The 19965-nt window shown below is 38.0% G+C and overlaps 2 protein-coding genes across 4 annotated transcripts in view; one reads left to right on the top strand and one right to left on the bottom strand.

The window, feature by feature from the left end:
* The window catches only part of GANC (glucosidase alpha, neutral C), a 77578-nt gene extending 58418 nt beyond the window's left edge, over window positions 1-19160 (top strand). For 2 of the 3 annotated variants that reach the window (XM_081289416.1, XM_081289415.1), the window contains exons 17-25: window positions 149-250; window positions 1954-2197; window positions 3691-3755; window positions 5496-5572; window positions 10564-10638; window positions 13509-13622; window positions 15167-15279; window positions 15799-15902; window positions 17103-19160. In XM_081289416.1, coding sequence (XP_081145542.1) covers window positions 149-250; window positions 1954-2197; window positions 3691-3755; window positions 5496-5572; window positions 10564-10638; window positions 13509-13622; window positions 15167-15279; window positions 15799-15902; window positions 17103-17212 — 1004 coding nt within the window. In that variant the 3' untranslated portion in view covers window positions 17213-19160. Of the gene's footprint in view, window positions 1-148; window positions 251-1953; window positions 2198-3690; window positions 3756-5495; window positions 5573-10563; window positions 10639-10852; window positions 10875-13508; window positions 13623-15166; window positions 15280-15798; window positions 15903-17102 lie in introns of those variants that run through there. The other variant, XM_081289417.1, reaches the window with a different exon arrangement.
* On the bottom strand, window positions 7495-8458 carry LOC308646489 (proteasome subunit alpha type-6-like). The gene has a single exon (XM_081289430.1). The coding sequence runs from the start codon at window positions 8409-8411 to the stop codon at window positions 7671-7673; it is 741 nt and encodes a 246-aa protein (XP_081145556.1). The 5' UTR covers window positions 8412-8458; the 3' UTR covers window positions 7495-7670.
* Window positions 19161-19965: the final 805 nt, after the last annotated feature.

Genomic DNA, 19965 nt, shown 5'->3' with positions numbered 1-19965 from the left:
TGTGACTCAGTGATTAAGTATTAACATATGGGTTCAATCCCTGGTACCAAATAAATACATAAGTAAATAATCAGGACTCTAAATATGAAATTAAGTACATGAATTGACTTGTGATTTTTTTTTAATACTTTCTTACTGGTGATCAAAGGTGCAGTGTGGACTGGTGACAACACAGCAGAATGGAGTTACCTGAAAATTTCTATCCCCATGTTACTAACTCTCAGCATTACTGGGATCTCTTTTTGTGGAGGTAAGATGAGTTCTGTCTTGGAGCTTAAAGTGAGAGATAATGAAAAATGAAATGTTTCTTCAAAGCTGGTCATAAAGCCCTTCTCCTTAGCTATTTTGAGCTGGGATAAATATGGGAAAGAAAAAACAGGAGAAAGTGAAGGGGAGCAGATTAGAGAGAAAAGTGAAAGCAGGATGCTTCAGAACTTCTTGTATATTGCCCAAATTTAAGACAGAGAATCAATTTCTCAGAAGGAGAAAAGGGAAGCACCAAAGAGTACTTCTTTTCCTCATTCTTTCATCACTTCCTTTTTAGATGCAGCATGTGAAAAAAGTATGGGGTGGGGCCATAGCTCAGTAGCAGAGCTCTTGCCTAGCATGTGTGAGGCACTGGGTTCGATCCTTAGCATCACATAAAAATAAATAAAATAAAGGTATTTTGCCCATCTACAATTACCCAAAAAAAAATTAAGTGAAAAAAATAGAGAGAATTACAAAGAATTTAGTGAATCAGAAGTTAGTGTGGGGGCTGGGGTTGTAGCTCAGTGGTAGAGCACTTGCCTAGCACATGTGAGGCACTGGGTTCAATCCCCAGCACCACATAAAAAAAACTAAATAAACAAAATAAAGGTATTGTGTCCATCTACAACTAAAAATATTTTTAAAAAAATTAGTGTGGGGCAGAGATATATCAGTGGTACAGCTCTCACCTAACATGTGCAAGACTCTAGGTACAATTTTTCAGTACTGCTAAAAAATAACAATAATAAGAAGGAGGAAACAGAGAAATAAATTCTTAGCAGATTTTAAATTCCGTGACATATTTTAACTGTTTTTTAAAAAGATATGCTCTTGAGAAAGATAAATTTAATTAAAATAAGTGTGTCTGATAGTGTACCTTCCTTGCATCCTGAGAATTCTCTGTGGATAAAGGTTAAAAGTTGCTCAATGTGACTGCAGTTCCAGTTTTTCCTTGTTTTCTGCAGAAATAGAAACAAGTTAATATTATATTTTTATATTGATAGTTTTTGGTATTGGTCCACATATAGTACAAGAAATACATATCCTACTCTAGGACTCAGCATGAAATTCTACCTAAACTTTTTTTTTTTTTTTTTTGTATACTGGGGATTGAACTCGGGGGTACTCAACCACTGAGCCACATCCCCAGCTCTATTTTGTATTTTATTTAGAGGCAGGGTCTCACTGAGTTGCTTAGCGCCTAGCTTTTGCTGAGGCTGGCTTTGAACTCGCAGTCCTCCTGCCTCAGCCTCCTAAACCACTGGGATTTCAGGCGTATGCCATCACACCCAGCTTTAAACTTCTAATTCTGATTATTTACTTCTCTTTAGTTCTTTATTTTTTATCTTGGTTTTCCTGTTGCTTCCAAAGGAAATTGGTTACCAGCTCCTTCCTTCCAATACACACACATAACAATAAATCAAGTCAACATTTTATGATTTCTAGGTAATATGAGTTCAGGAACATATAGGAGTATTGATTTTGGAATAATCTTCTGGTCTTTTAACAAGAAGACAGTGTTCAAAGAGTGTTTTGTCAGATCTCCAGAGAGGCCGTTTTATATAATGTGCTCCCCTTTTTGAGGTCATAGTTTTGAATGCACATATGTTTCCTTTTTCTGGACAGTCATCAAGACCTTATCTTACCCTGTACATCATTTATTTGAAGTCTGGTTGCCTTACTTGGCCTTTCTTTCCTAACCAGCTGATGTGGGTGGCTTCATTGGAAATCCAGATGCAGAACTGCTGGTGCGTTGGTACCAGGCAGGAGCCTACCAACCCTTCTTCCGTGGCCATGCTAACATGAACACCAAGCGGCGGGAACCCTGGCTTTTTGGGGAGGAATACACCAGACTTATCCGAGAAGCCATCAGAGAACGCTACACCCTCCTACCCTATTTGTATTCTCTATTCTACCATGCACATGTGGCTTCTGAACCAGTCATGAGGTAAAAATGCATCATCCATTCAGGGACTGCAGTAGCCTAATTCTCTCACAATGATTAGGGACTAGACTAATTGTGCAGTGATTTTAAAAGGAAAAGTGAAGAAAAGCCTCACGTTTAATCAAGTTCCAGTGAGCTTCTTGACTACCAATTATGCACGTGATTCTGGCTGTCGAAGACAGATTAAAAAAAAACTAGACCCCCTACTACTGTGATTAAATGTACATGCTAGGTGAGAGGCAAAAATAGAGCTATCTCAAAGAATAAAGAAGTGACTGAAAGAATCCATTATTTGACAGTAGCATCTTTTCAGAAAGAATAACTTACCTGCCAGCCTTAGGCTTTCCTTTATCTTACTCTTAGGACTAAACTGTTCCAAGCTTGAGGTGAGCATTTGTTTATAAATTTTAACTCTATTTTGAAGGCAAAATATAAAAAAAAAACTTTCTAGATTAGGGAATGATACATACCAGCATACACAATTCACCAAGACTTCAGGATCAGAAATTCCTAAATTTAGATGAAATCAGTATCACCTGGGGAGCTTTCCACTATAGATTTTAAAAGCTATACCTCCAAAACTTTCTAGGAATCTTTTTGGGTATGTTTCAAGAATCTATATTTGTTAGAAGTTTCCCTTTTAGGTTCTAGACATCACCCAGGTATACTGTTGTTTTGTTCTGTAGGAAAGAAATATGTTATTACAAAGGCTGGTGAATAAACTAAAAATAAATTTTGCTTATTAGAAGATATTCTTTCCTCATGTAATTGAAAAATGACTAGAATCATTAAGTTGATATCCAGGTAGATATATACTGACAGTTTTATTGTTTATGAACCCAAATACATCCTAGATACACAAAACAATAACAATCAAAAAAGAATACTCAAAATTTCTTAACACCACACCCCAAAAAATAATGCCAGCTTGGAAACAAGAAACATCAGTTCTTCTCAAAGATATAGTGATTAAGTGATGCATGAAAGCAGCAAACACAAAAATAAAACAGCACAGAGGGGCTGGGTTGTGGCTCAGCGGTAAAGCACTTGTCTTGCATGTGTGAGGCACTGAGTTCCATCGTCAGCACCAAATAAAATAAATAAACAAAGGTATTGTGTTCATCTGCAACTAAAAACATGTTTTTTTTAAAAAGCACAGAATTATCATCATTATAAAATCATATCCATAGATGTTAGGCATTTGGACTTGCATAAAGCTCTGACTCTGCCCATTAGAGTAGTGTTTAGTGCTCAACAATCAGAAGGAAAAGTGGCAGGTACTAGAATTCTCAATATTACTTTAGAACATTTTTACATAATAAAAATGTAAAGTAATCACAGCAATTTCTCATAAAAACTTGAGTTGTATGAAAAAGAATCTTGACTCTTTAGTGCTTTCCAGTTTCCTTTGTATAGTTTTTAAACTAAAAATATAAAAATCTTAAAAAACATATAATTACATTAAAATGTAACGAACATTCTTTTCACTTTCCCAGGCCTCTGTGGATAGAATTCCCAGATGAATTAGAGACTTTTGGTGTGGAAGATGAATACATGCTGGGTGAGCATTTATTAATTACAAACACTATAATTATGTTTCTATTAAATTTTCTACTATGAGAGCACTTTTTAAAATCCTAATCCCAATGAAACTAAAAAAATTAAAATAAATTCCTTCATCAAGATTTGTAATGCATTAGTGGGATTGCAGATCTATTCTGTTGTAATTATAGCACTCACAGTATTATTCTTACCAACATCAAATAAATCCATTCTATTTGTAGGTATAGTTTAAACTTTTGTTTTGTGTTCACTCTTCTAAGCCTATTGAGACCACTACAGGGAAGGAAGTAGGCAAAAAGTAAATCATATAGATATAGTAAAGAACCAGAAGAGTTTATTTCATATACAGTATTAGGCCTCTTTAACAAGGATTAACCATCAATTCTAGAACGTGGAAGTTTATTATCTTAGAGACAAAGCTCAAACAGCCAGTCTAAACATTGAGTTGCCCAAAAGGTAACCACATGCCAAACAATGGAAACTTCCAGTGTTAAATAATAGAGTCATTGGGCTGGGGCTGGGGCTCAGTGGTAGAGGGCTTACCTGGCATGTGCGAGGCACTGGGTTCGATTCTCAGCATCACATATAAACAAAATAAAGGTCCATTAACAACTAAAAAAAAAAATATTTAAAAAAATAGAGTCCTTGGTCTGGGAATGTAGCTCAGTGGCAGAGCACTCAGATGGCATGTTCAAATTCCTAGGTTTAATTCCTTACACATTAGGTCTCAATAATCACTGCCTTGGAGAAACCTCCCTGACCACTCCTTGCCTTCTTATACCTTAGACTGTTCTCCTCCATCAAAGTCAATCTGTCGCATTAAAAAAAACTTCTGCTTTGTTTGCTTTTTTTGGTATTTGTCTTAATTCTATCTTACAATTACTTTTTAATATCTGTCTTCATTTACTATAAGCTCCATGAAAGCAGGGATCATGCTTGTTTTATCTGCCACTCTATCCCCAGAGCCTATCAACATGCCTGGCAATCAGTGTTTATTGAATAAAGAATTTACAAATGATGAATTTTTACCTGCATGGTGGCAAGATCAAAGAAAATTTAATAATACTTGCATCTACAGCCTTCCCAATGATAACTGCCCAAGCAAAAGAACCTGAGTAGCCACAGTGACACAATTCTGGATAACAGTTGTGGACTCACTATCATCAGCATTACTCAAAGAAAACAGTAAAGCCATGGAGAGATGCAGTGGTGCTTTCAGATTATTGGTGCACCAGAAGTTAAGCACAAAATGATACTGTAGTAAATTGTGTCAGGGTTCCTTGCTATAATCCTGATATTCCATATATGGATTAATGATGGGTAATAACAGTCACCTATTTGAGCCCCTGTCCTCTTTCTAACAATGCATCTCTCTGATGAATCATTGGTTTAACTCACCACAGTCTCTGCCTTACAGAAGTTTACAGTCTAGTAGTTTTTTGCCAGGCACTGTGGCCCATAACCTGTAATCCCAGCTACTCAGGAGGCTGAGACAGGAGATTTGCAAGTTGTAGGCCAGCCTCAGAAATTTAGCCAAGCCCTAAGCAATTTCGCAAGACCTGTCTCAAAAGGAAAAAAAAAAAAAATGAAAAGGGCTGGAGATGTAGGTCAGTGGTGAAGAACCCCTGTTTTCAAGCCCCATACCAAAACAAAACAAAATAAAAACCACAATACTGTTCAATTAAAGGAAAAGAATTCTCGTAATGACACTAAATTTTATTTCTTCTCCATTCTTAAGGAAGTGCTTTATTGGTTCATCCAGTCACAGAACCAAAAACCACCATGGTTGATGTATTTCTGCCAAGATCAAATGAGGTAAGACTAATAACAATTAGTCACATATCTCAAGTCTCATCTCTCTTATCCCTTTGTTTCTTTAAGCAACTAAATTTCTCCATAATGCTTTGGTGAACAGACACCAAATGACTGTAATAACTGATGATTTTTTTTAGATTTTTTTTTTAGTTGTTGATGGACTTTATTGTCTTTATTTTTATGTGGTGCTGAGAATCAAACCCAGTGCCTCACACAAGCTAGGCGAGCACACTACCACTGAGCCACAACCCCAGCCATAACTGATGATTTTTAAAAATCATGACACTGTCCACTTAGGATAAGAAATTAATGGAGGCCAGGTGATAGAAAAATGAATAGGTGATGGCCCCAAGAAGGATCAGAATTCATCTTCACACTGACTTGCTTAAGTGAGTTCTTAAACACACTGAGGGTAGGGTAAAAAAAAAAAATCTTTTGTCTACTATGAGGTATCAGACTCTGGTGGGAAACTTAAGTATAAAGAAACTTTGCTCTTTATGCCAGGCACGGTGGCGCACGCCTGTAATCCCAGTGGCTCGGGAGGCTGAGACAGGAGGATTGCAAGTTCAAAGAAACTTCAGCAATGGCGAGGTGCTAAGCAACTCAGTGAAACCCTGTCTCTAAATAAAATACAAAATAGAACTTGGAATATGGCTCAGTGGTCGAGTGCCCCTGAGTTCAATCCCCAGTACCAAAAAAGAAAAAAAAAGAAAAGAAACTTTGCTCTTTGATTCTGGCTCCCTTTGAATCCTAAATTTTGGTACCAAAAATTATCTCCAGTACTCACCAAATTGATCAAGATCAACAATGACTTCCCTCTATCATCTCTACCTTCCTTAGCTATCTTATTAGTTATTGTCATTTGTTATTATTACTATATGAACTGTCCCAGCTTACCAGAGCCCAGGGCAGTGAACTTAGGCAGAGCACAAAGGTGAAGCAGGGACAACCCTTTTTCTGCAGAGCAGAGACCACGGAGACTTGGTGCCCCAGACTAGGGAAAGAGGGTGTGGAATGAAGAGCAGAAAGGAAACAGACTAGGGAGAGTCCTCAGGAACTAGAGCTTCACTCCAGGCTTCAGCACACAGAGGAAAGAGCCATGCAGGGTGCTGGACTGGACTGAGACTACCATGTCAAGAGACTCTTTTTCAGTGGCCACCATTCAGCTACCTACACTTTTTATTATTGATATGACTAACCAGGTTTTTCTCCAGAATGTTTATGAACTATAGTCTTTCCTCTTGGTTTCTCCAGTAATTTGAAGTTCTGAAGTTGAGGGATCTTTACAAAGATTCCCTTGCCAAGTAGAAATCTGAGGAAAACATTAAATGCAGCAACAGCTAAATAAATGGTCCTGCTGAGCATGTCTGATGAGAATTTTTCAAGTTTATTCTAACAAAGCAGTAGGTATCTATTAAGAGAAACTGGCTCCCTTTCTAACTTAGCCAAGAATTTTTACTAATGATTCATCATTGCAAACACATTGTTGTGACTTTGAACTATATTCCTTCATTTTTTATCAGAGTGTTCTGTGATTGTTTCTCTTGCAACATCTTCACAAATGTTGGGTAAAAAAGCCAAAAAAATTCTTGCCAGACCTGCTTCTTTATCTTGACTGGCTGGCCAGTACACTTCACACTAAATGAGCAGGCTGTCTGAAGTTCACACTGTCACTCTTACCCATATTTATATGGGGCCCATCTCCTCTCCTCCAAGTCTGGGCTCAAATATCTCATCAGCAAAGCTGTCTCTGACCACCTGTTTAAGTTTATAGACTTCTCTCATTGCTCCTGGTGCTCCCTAGGCCTCTCCAGCCTTTCTCTTTCTTCACAGGACTTGCCACCATCTAACATTCTGTATATTTACTTATTTTCTTATTATGTACCTCTCCTATTAGAATGTGAGCTCCTTGAAGGCAGTGGTTTTCTTTTTTTTTTTTTTCCAAAAGCACTGTTTTTATTTATACAGAGTCCTAACTACTTCAGTAGTAGCAGTGGGAGAGGTTCCTTTTTCAATCCAGGGCCTCCATAATGTTGGTTTGTTGTTACCAAACACACAGACAAGTGGCATCATGGATTTGGTAAACTAATGACAATGTCTAGTCTCTCTCTGCTAGTGCAACAAGGTGAGCATCAATCTCTGCTTCTGTAAGAATCCTGAATTTAGGATTTTCAACTGTAACTACACCAAATTCTATTTCTGAAGGTTTAAAATCAATTGATAGAACAGTAGACAGGCATGTGATTGCAGTTTCTACTGTCTGTTCAAATGTCCAGTCAAATTTCTTCTTCACTTTTTTTTCAAGGAAGCTGGTTGACTCAGTTTGTTTAACTCCTGCTGCAGTGGCTTTAAACCCACAGTAGTAACCTGCAGGATCACACTTGTACACCTGAGGGCCTTGTTCTTCATCTATACCAATTAAAATCATACAACAACCAAGTGGCCTCATTTCAGCATTCTGTGTGTAGACCTGAGAAATATCAGCAATTCTTTTACACAGCATGTCCACAGGAATCTCATAGCCATACTTGTATTTCCAATTAGCTGCTTCATAGCGTGCCCTTTGTACCTGGGATCTGCTGTCAGCTGTCATTCCAGTCATCACACAACCAATGTTTTCAGTTATCTTGAATAAGTGAGTCACTGTGCTGGAATCCAATAATTTGTCAGGTACTTTCTTCTGTGTGACAATTACTGCACAGTCTTCCCCTCTGACAGCTACTGATGTAAGACCACCCTGGTTTATAGCCTTAAAAGCATATTCTACTTGGTAAAGCCGGCCCTCGGGCGAAAAAATGGTAATGTGGCGGTCAAAACCAGCGCTGGAACCACGGGACATGTTGGTACACCCACTACTTCAAACACCGAAGGCAGTGATTTTCATCTGTTAGGTTCACTATTACATCCCCAGCAACTAAGTGGATACCTGGTATATAGTTGGCACTCAGCAAGAACTTGCTTAGGAACCTGGGACTGAGTTCTGGGTTTGGTCCTTTGTGGAATTTTATACTAGTTATACCCTTCCTAAATTGGAGATCTTTGGATATGGCACCAAAGCACAAACCTTGTATCTCTCATTTTAATCAGTTATGGTGGTAGACAAGACAATGCTCAAACCTTGTTTGAATCAGTTTACCTTTATTGGGGACCAATGCTTTATCTGGAGCTACTGGGATTAGCTAGAGAGGAGAGAGAGAAAGCCAGATAATGACATATAAAAGAAACATAAAGAAAACAAGCTAATGTTCTTACAAGCACAGACTCAAAAATCCTTGACAAAATATTGATAAATTGAATCCAATCAAGAATAATATATCATGACTGCAGTAGGTTTGACCCTATTGAATTAAGAGTTCACTGTGGCAGCTGGGCACAATGGCACATGCCTATAATTTCAGCAGCTCAGGAGCTGAGGTAGGAGAACTGCAAGTTCAAAGCTAGCCTCAGCAACTTAGCGAGATCCTAAGCAACTTATTAAGACCCTGTCTCAAAATTTAAAAAAAATAAAAGGGACTGGGGATGTGACTCTGTGGTTAAGCATCCCTGGATTTAGTCCCCAGTAATCCCCCCAACCCCCCAAAATAAAAGCGTTCACTATGGCTAATGATGGTCAAATCACAGTTCTGTCACCTTCACAACAGGATGGTAACAGACTAAACAACTGTGCTATATAAAGGATGTGGTAATCCCACAAGGTGAACTTGCAACACTGGCTGCCAGAAAGTATACTGGCTAAAAGAGAGAAAATAAGGTTTTTGTTTTCATTCTCCTTCTAATGATATCTTAAGGATTTATTCCATCAAATTACTTTATAGGCTCTTTTTGATATTTCAGCAACTGGCTCCCTCTTGATAGAGATCTCATATAAGAATTAGAACCTTAGCTCTGAATTATACTGTGTAAAAAAGTGATACCATATTAGCAATCCATGTTTCAATTCTTTTTTATCCCAGATCTATTCTTTCTCTGGTATTTTCCTTTTCTGCTGCCTCATTTGCAATCTCTATACCTGCAACGTGCTTTTCTTTATTTTGGTTATTTTTTTCTATTTTGTCATTTCATTTACTGCTAGAAGCACTAAGTTTTTATAATCCAAGTGGGCTATAAAACCCAGGAGGTCAAGGACTGCCTTTTCACTCATTAGACATCTTAATTATCATGTATGTGGAGCACCCAGCATAGTGGTTATGTTGTTTAGCAAATAACTTTTTTCTTTTGGTACCAGAGATTGAACTCAGGGAAACTCAACCACTGAGCCTCATCCCCAGCCCTATTTTGAATTTTACTTAGAGACAGGGTCTCACTGAGTTACTTAGTACCTCGCTGTTGCTGAGGCTGGCTTTGAACTATGATCCTCCTGTCTCAGCCTCCTGAGCTGCTGGGATTACAGGTGTAATTACTTTTGAATGTACAGATGGGCAAACAAATGACCTTTATTAAATTAATTAGTCATAGTCCCTTGAGATTTGCTCCTTCCTTCCTTCCCTCCCATGTTAGAGATCAAATCCAGGTCCATGGACGTGCTTGGCAAGCATCTGCCTCTGAGCTATATCCTCAGTCCTTTTTATTTTATTTTGAGTCAGAGTTATACTGAGTAGCTCGGCTTGGCCTCAAACTTGAACTTGTTCTGCCTCAGCTGCCTGAATAGCTAGGATCATAACCATGAGCCATCAAGTCCCACTCTTTCAGATCTTCTTAAAAACACATATTCTTCCTAACTTCTACCCAAGATTTAAAAAAGGGGGGGGGGGCTGGAGATGTAGCTCAGTGGTAAAGCACTTCTGGGTTCAATCCCCAGTTCCCTCCCAAATAAATAAATAATTAAAAAAATACTTCCCCATACCACAATGAAACAAAAACAAACAAAAACCCCCACTTATCTCCATTTATTTTAGTTTCTGGTTATTTGAAATGCAGTTAAGTGAATATTTTAATCAGTAAGTTGTGAGCAGAGTTGCTCATAAACTCTTTCTCACTGGGGTCTGTTTTAGATCTGGTATCACTCTAAGACATTTGCTCATTGGAAAGGAGGATGTACCGTGAAGATTCCAGTTGCCTTGGATAGTGTAAGTTATTTTCAGACTATTATTTCTACCTGTGTTGTATTTGTCTGCTCTGATTGCTGTGACAAAATACCACAACTTGGTGACTTAAACAGCAGAAATTAATTTCCTCACACTTGTGAAATTTCTATTTCCAGATCAGATGAGAATGCCAGTTGATGCAGTTCCTAATGAGGCACTTTCTGTCTCTCCTTTTTTTAAAAAAATATATTTCTAGTTATAGATGGACCCAATACCTTTATTTTTGTGTGGTACTGAGGATCCGAGCCAGTGCTTCACATGTGCTAGGCAAGTACTCTACCACTGAGCCCCAGCCCTAACCCCTTCCTGTCTCTTCTTATAAAGACACTGTTCCTATCGTATCAGGGCCTCACCACTGTGATCTCATTTTACATAATCATCTCCAAAGAGGTCCTATCTCCAAATATAATCACCTTGGGGACTGGACTTCAACAAATGAATTTTAGGGGGATACTGACCTTCAGTCTATATTGTGTGCCTGTATCATAAAACCAAGAATGTTAGTGTTCTGCATAATAACATATACATATAGAAACGGAAATTAGATTAGTAAGTAGTTGCTTAGGGCTGGGGCAGGGCAAGGAATTGGGGTATGATGAAGAGTGACTGCTACTTGGTACAGATTTCTTTTTTGGGTATCAGAATATTCTAAAATCAATAGTGGTAAGGGTTGCAAGACCAATATACTGAAGCCTATTTAACTGTATACTCTAAATGTGAAATATATATGATTATATCAATAATGCTGTTAAAATGTGAAGAAAAATGTCTTAGAATGAAATTTCTATGAAATATCGGGGATAAAAACAACTCTTACCCATATGTTTACATTTGTGTGTCTAAGAAAAGTAATACTAAAAACAGAAAATGCAGTGATTATAACGCATGCCATATAGAATGTCCTTCTACAAGACTAAGTTAAAAACATGAATTTTCAGGCATGATCCTGGGCCTCTCAGCCCAAGGGAGTAATATCAGTATGACGTTAGCATCAAAGGGGCCTGCCTATCCAGGCTGTTTTGAGTTTCCAAAGGGAAGTTCCTTCCTATAGCTAAATCATAGCACTGTCATAGTCCCTGAGTAGAGTGAAGATTAATAAATAGGCAGTGATGTGATTTTTTTAAATTATCAGCAGTGATTTTTTTATAAAGAAAATAATTTCAGGGGCTGGGTGGTGGCTTAGTGATGGAATACTTGCCTTGTACATGTGAAGCACTGGGTTTGATCCTCAGCACCATATAAAAATAAATAAATAAAATAAAGGTATTAAAAACAAAGAAAGTTATTTTGGATATTAACTTTCAGATCTAGAGAAAAACCTTAATAATCATCTACTTAAATACCTTACACTTACAGGTAACTTATCTATCCAGGATGACAGCTGGATTGTAGGAGAAATCTTGGGAGAAATGAGACAAGCTCCCAAGTCTGCTGATTCCTCATCTAGAGCCCATTCCACTTTAACTTAACACTGTACTCTTAAAAACAAACAAACAAGCAAAAAAACAATAAAGAAAAACAGAACAGAGAGATTGGCCAATTAGAGAGGGAGATGTGGGGAGGAATAAGATGTTCTTTACTTCTTGTTGCCTACTACGAATTAGGTATGGGGGACATTTTAACTACTTCATCCTCACTATCAACTTCATATATGTTCTTCTACTCTTCTCCTTGCTAACACTTTACCACAGCAAAGTACAAGTCCTCATGTGATTCTTACCAGGCTTTCCCTGCCAAGTGGCATTCCAGAAGATTGAGAGCTGAGGGCCATGCTCACACGATGTTGTTAGAGTCACTTAAATTACCCTTGATGATATGTATAAGAAAAGCAGTTTGTGGGGGGGTGTTTGCTTTTTTGGTGGTGGCTGAGGTTTTTTTTCTTTTTTGCGGGGGGGGGGGGGTACTGAGGATTGAACCCAGAGGTGCTTTATCACTGAGCCACAGGTTCAGCCCTTTTTATTTTTTTGAATAGGGTCTCCCTAAATTGGTGAGGGCCTTGCTCAGATGCTGAGGCTGGTCTCGGGCTTGTAATCCTCCTGCCTCAGCCTCCTGGGCCTCTGGGATTACAGGTATGCACCACCATGCCCAGCTATAACAGAAGCAGTTTCACAAATCCACCCTCAGAATTCAGTCAGTCATTCTGGTGATCCAGAGAAACAGAGAGCAAAAAGTATTCTGGTGCAGTGATAAAGAACAAAAGTCATCTCCCCAAACCAAGAAATACTTTACATATACATACATACACCACTTAGAAAAATTAAGTCTTTAGCAAGGCTCTAGAAGTAAACATGTTTATTACAATTTATGAGAATGTTAAACTACAACATAGGAAAGGCCAGTTATAGAGTGTGCAAAATAAAATTCATCATTTAAAAGAAAAAACAGTAGCTGGACATGTTAGTGCACACCTGTAATCCCAGCTACATAGGAGGCTGAATCACAGGTTCCAGGCCAGCCTGGATAACTTAGCAAGACTCCGTCCCACAAAGGGCTAAGGATGAAGCTCAGTGGTAGAGCACTTGCCTTCATGTGCAGGACCGTGGATTCAGTTCACAGTCTGCAAAGAAAACAAGAAAAGAAAAAGAAAAAGCAGCAAAAACAAGTATATGTGATAAATTAATGAAGGGTAGTCAGCTTCCCTAGTAATTGGAAAGTGAACCACTTTTTTGTTGCTGTGCTCTTTCCTTTTAATGCCAGGATCCCCACATATACTACCTCTGTGCCCACAAATTTATCTTGCCCTAGAGTCTATACTTATAAAGAGTGGAATCTTATATAATGAAATATTTTTAAATTCTACTTTGAAATTTCCTTATACAAATACCTTTCCTGTTATTGTTGTTCTGCTGTAGATACCAGTATTTCAACGCAGTGGAAGTGTGGTACCAATAAAGACAACTATAGGAAAATCCACAGGCTGGATGACTAATTCCTCATTTGGACTCCGGGTTGCTGTCAGCACTGAGGTATTTGGGAAAACAGGTTACACTTTTTATTACTTCTGTGTCTCTTTATAGTCTTTCAAAAAGTCTGATAGCATGTAAAAGTGGTGAGCCCCACCAATGGAGATAGGTACTTCTAGTGTTTATCTAGAAATCAAAGTTTTAAATAATTTCTGAATTATTGCCTAGCTAGTCTGCCCTTCTTGGAATTGTCTTAAAAGAACTTGGGGAAAGAGGAAAATGTCTTTCTTGAACAGTTGACTGTTGGTTCTTTTTAGCTGAGCAGTGATTACTGCTGGGTTAAAAGCTCATTAGATCATAGTCTGTGTATTAGCTCTGAAACTCATTCTCTCACAGAAGGGTACCTGTGACTATGGACCACTTCAGGGACCCCAACCCCACTAAATGACTTCTCATCAAGTAACTCAAACAACTGAAATCTCCCCGAGTAAAGCCTGGTAGGATCGAGATCTGATTTGTCCTTTTGAGAAGATCTTTTAAGCCATATGAAACCTGTATCAGACTTCTCTCCTGGCCATGTGCCAAAATATAGGGCCAAATATAAATTTTTACTTGTATTATAATAATACTTATCCTTATTTATATTAGCATTGTAAAATAATTAAGTTATAGCTTTCTTTTCTGTTTCATTTAGGCATGTCTTTGTGGGCCAAACTAGGGATTTGGGACCCATGTGAAATTCCAGAATAAATGCAAAATACTAGAGATCCATTGCACATCAAGTATTGCCAATAATCTTAATCTGCCATATGGAGTGCTATGACATTGTATGATATGCAAAGGGGCCCTTCTGCCGAAAAGAGTAGGCACCAGATACCTTTCTCGAAATGGAAGATCTAGAGATAGTTGATCCTCATCCATTATATTCTGATTTTTTTTAACATCAGTTTTATTCTGTGAACCTTCTTGACCTTGTTGTCACATTCTGGGATAGTGTTTTCAGGGATGCCCCTGACCATACTTCATAGTTTAAATTTCTTCCAGCAAGGTTTAATTCTTTGTGCACCTCTTATGTGACTTCTCTATTCATATTGTTTCATTATCTATTTGAGAGTGATTGGGTATTGAATATATTAGATATTTGTATGACTACTTTGTGCAGCTTAAATATTGCTAGTTAACTTTCTATGCTAAAACAAATACCTGAGATAATTAACTTATAAAAATAAAAGGGTTATTTTAGCTCACTTTTGGAAAATATTTCAGTTGGCCTCATTGCTTTGGGGCCTAGGTGAGGTAGCACATCATGATGGGGAGTACATGGCAGAGCAGAGCCACCCAGGGGTCCCCACAGTCTCCTTCAAAAGGCACAATCCCAATGACCTGAAGACCACCACTATATCCCACTTCTTAAATGTTCCTGTGCCTCTCAATAACACCATGGGCTGAGGACCAACACATGGGACTTTGGGGCCATTCCATATTCAAACTGTAGCAAATCTAAGTTTTTGTTTGACATAAGTTTTCACATTTTCAAAATTATGTCCCTTTGGGAGCTGACATTCTTTTCCTATTACATAAAACATGTTCCCTGATTCACTTAACAGGGTTCTGCAGTGGGGGAGTTATATCTCGACGATGGCCATTCATTTCAGTATCTCCACCAGAACCAATTCTTGCACAGAAAATTTTCATTCTGTTCCAGTGTTTTGATCAACAGGTAATAGCAGCTAAAGAAGCTGTGTGTTTTTTTTAAATAACTTATACTATATTTAGGCATCCTCAAATAAATGCATTGCTGTTTTTGGTTATTATTTAAAGAAATGAATTGGGACATTTTTCAGTTACTCTTCCATGAGTGTTCCTTTTTTAATGTTCATTTCATTCCCCACTACCTAAAAACTAAAAAAAAGTGCAATTTGGGCTTTTATAATTCCTTCCACCAACTCATTAAGTGCCTGATTTCTTATAATTTGTTATAATATCCCAGTTACATTTGTGATTTTTGTGTACTTCTGTGATTTTCTCAAATGGTGTTAAAGGGAGATTGATTTGGCCAGTGGTTTGTTAGTCCTTGGCATAGAGTCATCTTTTTTCATCTCTTCATCATGGTCAATATGACCCTGAATGAATCATGATTCCATAGGGACAGATGGAAGGGAACTCATAAGAGATTTTGATCTGTGACTAATTCAAATCCCCATCCTTCTTCTCCTAAATCCATTTATATCTATTCCAGTTGTGCAGATGAGAGGGGTCGTTATCTCAGCAAATGTGTGGTGGAGCAGATCTTGTTCTTAGGCCTCAAGAAGAAGCCATCTTCTGTGACTACCCACTCATCTGGTGAGGAAACAGTTCGTTCTTACCTCAGCATTTGTTTTTGTAAACATGAAAGTATCTGACATGAGGAAATGCTTAGTTTCTAAACTAACATGAGTCTAGCTCAAATGGACTCTGCACTTACTGGTGGAGGTCAAGTATTCTAGTCTCTATAGTGAGTAAGACCATTCTGGTCTTTCTTCTTGCTTCCTGCCTTATTTTTTCTAAGGGAAATTGTTTGGGGCTTGACTTAGTAGTTTAGGTATTTCTGAATGCTTTTTTAATCCTTAGATATCTGGGTGCTGGAGCTGGAGCACAGTGGTAGAGCACTTGCCTAGCAAATGTGAGGCACTGGGTTTGATCTACAGCACCACATAAAAATAAATAAAATAAAGGTATTATGGTCCATCTACAACTAAAAAACAAATTTTAAAAAATCTAGATATCTGAAGCCTTGGTGAATCCTGCCCATGTTGATGGAGTTTATGGAGGGGCATAGGATGGGAATTATATCCTTCCTTACCTACTGAATTGCTTGGGCACATCACTTTGTCAAACTGTCTTTTCAACCAGGGATGTATTCAAAACAATGAAGGTTTTTCATGGTTTAAAAAAAAATCATAGAAATTCATGAGTAAAAGTGCTATTAGGGGGCTGGGGATGTGGCTCAAGCGGTAACGCACTCGCCTGGCATGCGCAGGGCGCTGGGCTCGATCCTCAGCACCACATAAAAATAAAATAAAGATTTTGTGTCCACTGAAAACTGAAAAATAAGTATTTAAAAAATTCTCTCTCTCTCTCTCTCTCTCTCTCTCTCTCTCTTTCTCTCTCTCTCTTAAAAAAAAGTGCTATTAGGGCTGAGGTTGTGGCTCAGTGGTAGAGTGCTCACCTAGCACATGTGAGGCATTGAGTTCGATCCTCAGCACCACATATAAATAAATTAAATAAAGGTATTATATCTACTTGTAACTAAAAAAAAATTAAGTGCTATTAAATTAGATTCTCAGGCGAGACACGTAGCTCAGGGTAGAGAGCTTGCCTGGCAACGTTGCCTGCAAGGCCCTAGGTACTGTCCCCAGCACCACACATACGCACACACAAAAATTAGATTCTTCTAAGTAAGTTTTTATGATAGAGTCAGAAAATATGTCAGATTTGAAGAATATATTTTTCCCTCCTAAGTATATGTCAAACTTTTCCTCTTTTTTTTGTCTTGCTATGTAGATGGTAAAGATCAGCCTGTGGCTTTTATGTATTGTGACAAAATGTCCACCCTGAACCTGGAGAAGCTTTCATTGAATATTGGCTGTGACTGGGAGGTCCACATCAAATGACAAAGAAGCTCCCCTGGTGTTGCTCAGAAGGAGCTGCCTGCATATTTTCAGTTCTTCCCTTGGCCTCTTTTAAGATTTGTGCTGCAATCTAATTGGTTTCCTTAGCTAAAAATAATCTTGCATTAGTCACTTATATACTAATGGACAATAGATTTCATATTTTAAGATGATTAATGATTGAGACTCTTTTTACAAATACGACTCTTCCTACGTACCCACAAAGCCCTGAGACATTGATAGAGTTGGTGAATTTTCCTTGCCTCTTGGACTATGGCCCTGTAGTAAGCTCTGTGGGCCAGTGAGTGGCCTCTTTTTGAGCAGGACTGGATGGATTTTTAGGTGTGCCAAGCCTACCCAAGTGGCCCATTTATTGGGCTTGCCTCAGGCCAATGTGGCAGATTCACTCTGGCTACAGCAGGGAAGTTGCCCAGTCTCCAAATGGACAATAGTGTCTGGTGCCACAGTTATCGTTTGCCTACATTGACATGGTTAAGATAACCCTCTCTGTGTGTACTGCATACCCTACAACAGTGGGGACCTGTTCTGCCCTAGAGATTTACTCGGGAGCACAAAGGATTATTTTCCCTTTCCTGCTTCTCAGGCTCAAAAGTTCTAAATTAATCTTCTTAAAATTTAAATTATTTGATTGTTTTTATTAAATACTGTCTACTTGCCTAAGGATATTGATAATATGAGTAAGCTCTAAAAAAATGAGTAAGCTCTAATTAATAATAATGCAATAAATACCCATGTCCTCACCACTGAACTTCAAAAATAGAGAACAAGGCTGGGAATAGGAGAAGGCAAGTGAGGCACTTGCTTCAGGCATGATAAGAAGTATTTTAATGTACTGTTTTTAAAAATTGTAATTATTGTAAAAGTCATGCTGAACAAAACCATCAAAATCTTTTATAAAGATAGCCTCAGGATTATTGAGTTTTCCTTTTGCTTCAGGCTCCAATATAGCTTGGCATGGAGTAGAACATTACAACATACCAGTTGGATCACAATGATCTCTGCTCTGGAGACCCCAATAATTTTCTGTTGCCTACCACAGCATCTGTTGGGACAGCCTCAACTCCTCAGTACTCTCAGCATGCACACTTTCTTATCAGTCTTCCTCCACTTAGCTACTTAAAATGTCACCTCTGTGCCTTCCCCTACCTGAGCTGCAGCATCCTCCCTCCACCCAGACAAATCTTACCACCCTTTCAGACCCAATTTAAATCTCACTTTTCCACACACTGTAACCACCCTCGCACCCCAACTCTTCAGTGCCCATTAGTAGTGATTTTGCCATTCTCTGAAATGCTGTCCCACATATAATTGTGGTGTATTATGCATTCTCAGGGATTGTACCATAATGTCTCAAGTATGTCTGTCTTTTCTTGATAGATTCTCTGTTTCTTAAAAGCATGTTATATTTCTCTTATATCTGCTAGAGCACCTTTACACTTGACTTTCAGTAACTGTTGGCTGTGATTGGTTAACTGATAGATTATATTGATTAAAAAGTGAATATAGGAGACTGGGGTTGTAGCTCAGTGGTAGAGTGCTTGCCTCACATGCATGAGGCCCTGGGTTCAATCCTCAGCACCACATAAAAAATAAACAAATAAAAATAAAGATATTGTATCCATCTACAACTAAAAAAATTTTTTTAAGTGAGGATAGCATGTATTTATTTCTAATTTTATTTTTCTGACATAGGAATCTGCCCAAATGCAGTAAACATTGTACATTTCTGATGGTCACATTTAACTGTATTAGTTGAGGTTTGAATTTTGCACCAAATGAAAGCTGACATAGCTACATGTGTATCCTTTGCTCCTATTTGTGTATGTTTTGCAATTAAGGAAAAAAGAAGACTCCTAAATTAACTGAAGTCATGAATACTAGCTTCAGTTTTCCCTTGCCAACCTAAAATAAAACATAGCCTGAAAACCAATGCTCTTTCCTAATATAAATGATGGAGTTTTATTGTTGTTATTGTTATTTTTATTAATGATGGGGGTTTTGTTTGTAGTGCTAGATATTGAACCCATATTCTGAAACATGCTTGGCAAGTGTTTTACTATCAAGCTATATCCCAAGGCCTAAATAATGGTTTTTAATAGAAATTAAAGTTTAATAATTAAGACCTATCTTTAGACAAACATTTATTTCATGTCTGTTATTCCATTAAAATATCTTTGGAGGAAGAAAGAAAACAGGAACTATTAAAGTTAGTGAGGAAATGCTCTGCCTTGACCCAAATCTATACTGAAACATTTTACAACAGAGAAATATTGTCTGGTGTTTTTGTTTTCTGCTCTTATTGCTTCTCATACTTTACCTGCCTTCTATGTGGAAAGCTATATACCAGAGATCCATGTGCAGCTGAGTTGACCTACCAATATTCAGTTATCTTGTGGCTAATTCTTGATATGTTTTCACAGGAAACAGGATTTTATGTGAGAAAGTTAAATTGTTTCAACAAATATTGTAGCAAAGCTCAAATGAATCCATAATTTATCTGTCCTTCAAGACTTAAAAGCCAAGCAATAAATTGACAAATTCACTTAAAAACAGAAAGTATCCGGGTTGGGGATGTGGCTCAAGCGGTAGCACGCTCGCCTGGCATGCGTGCGGCCCGGGTTCGATCCTCAGCACCACATACAAACAAAGATGTTGTGTCCGCCGAGAACTAAAAAATAAATATTAAAAAATTCTCTCTCTCACTCTCTTTAAAAAAAAAAAAGTATCCAACAGGA

The sequence above is a fragment of the Spermophilus citellus genome (genome assembly GCF_964194105.1).
Source record: "Spermophilus citellus genome assembly, chromosome: 4".
Lineage (NCBI taxonomy): Eukaryota > Metazoa > Chordata > Mammalia > Rodentia > Sciuridae > Spermophilus > Spermophilus citellus.
This window is presented reverse-complemented; position numbering and strand designations above follow the sequence as displayed.

Excerpts from the sequence above, each read along its gene's own strand:
- LOC308646489 (XM_081289430.1), bottom strand. The coding sequence starts at position 8,411 with ATGTCCCGTGGTTCCAGCGCTGGTTTTGACCGCCACATTACCATTTTT.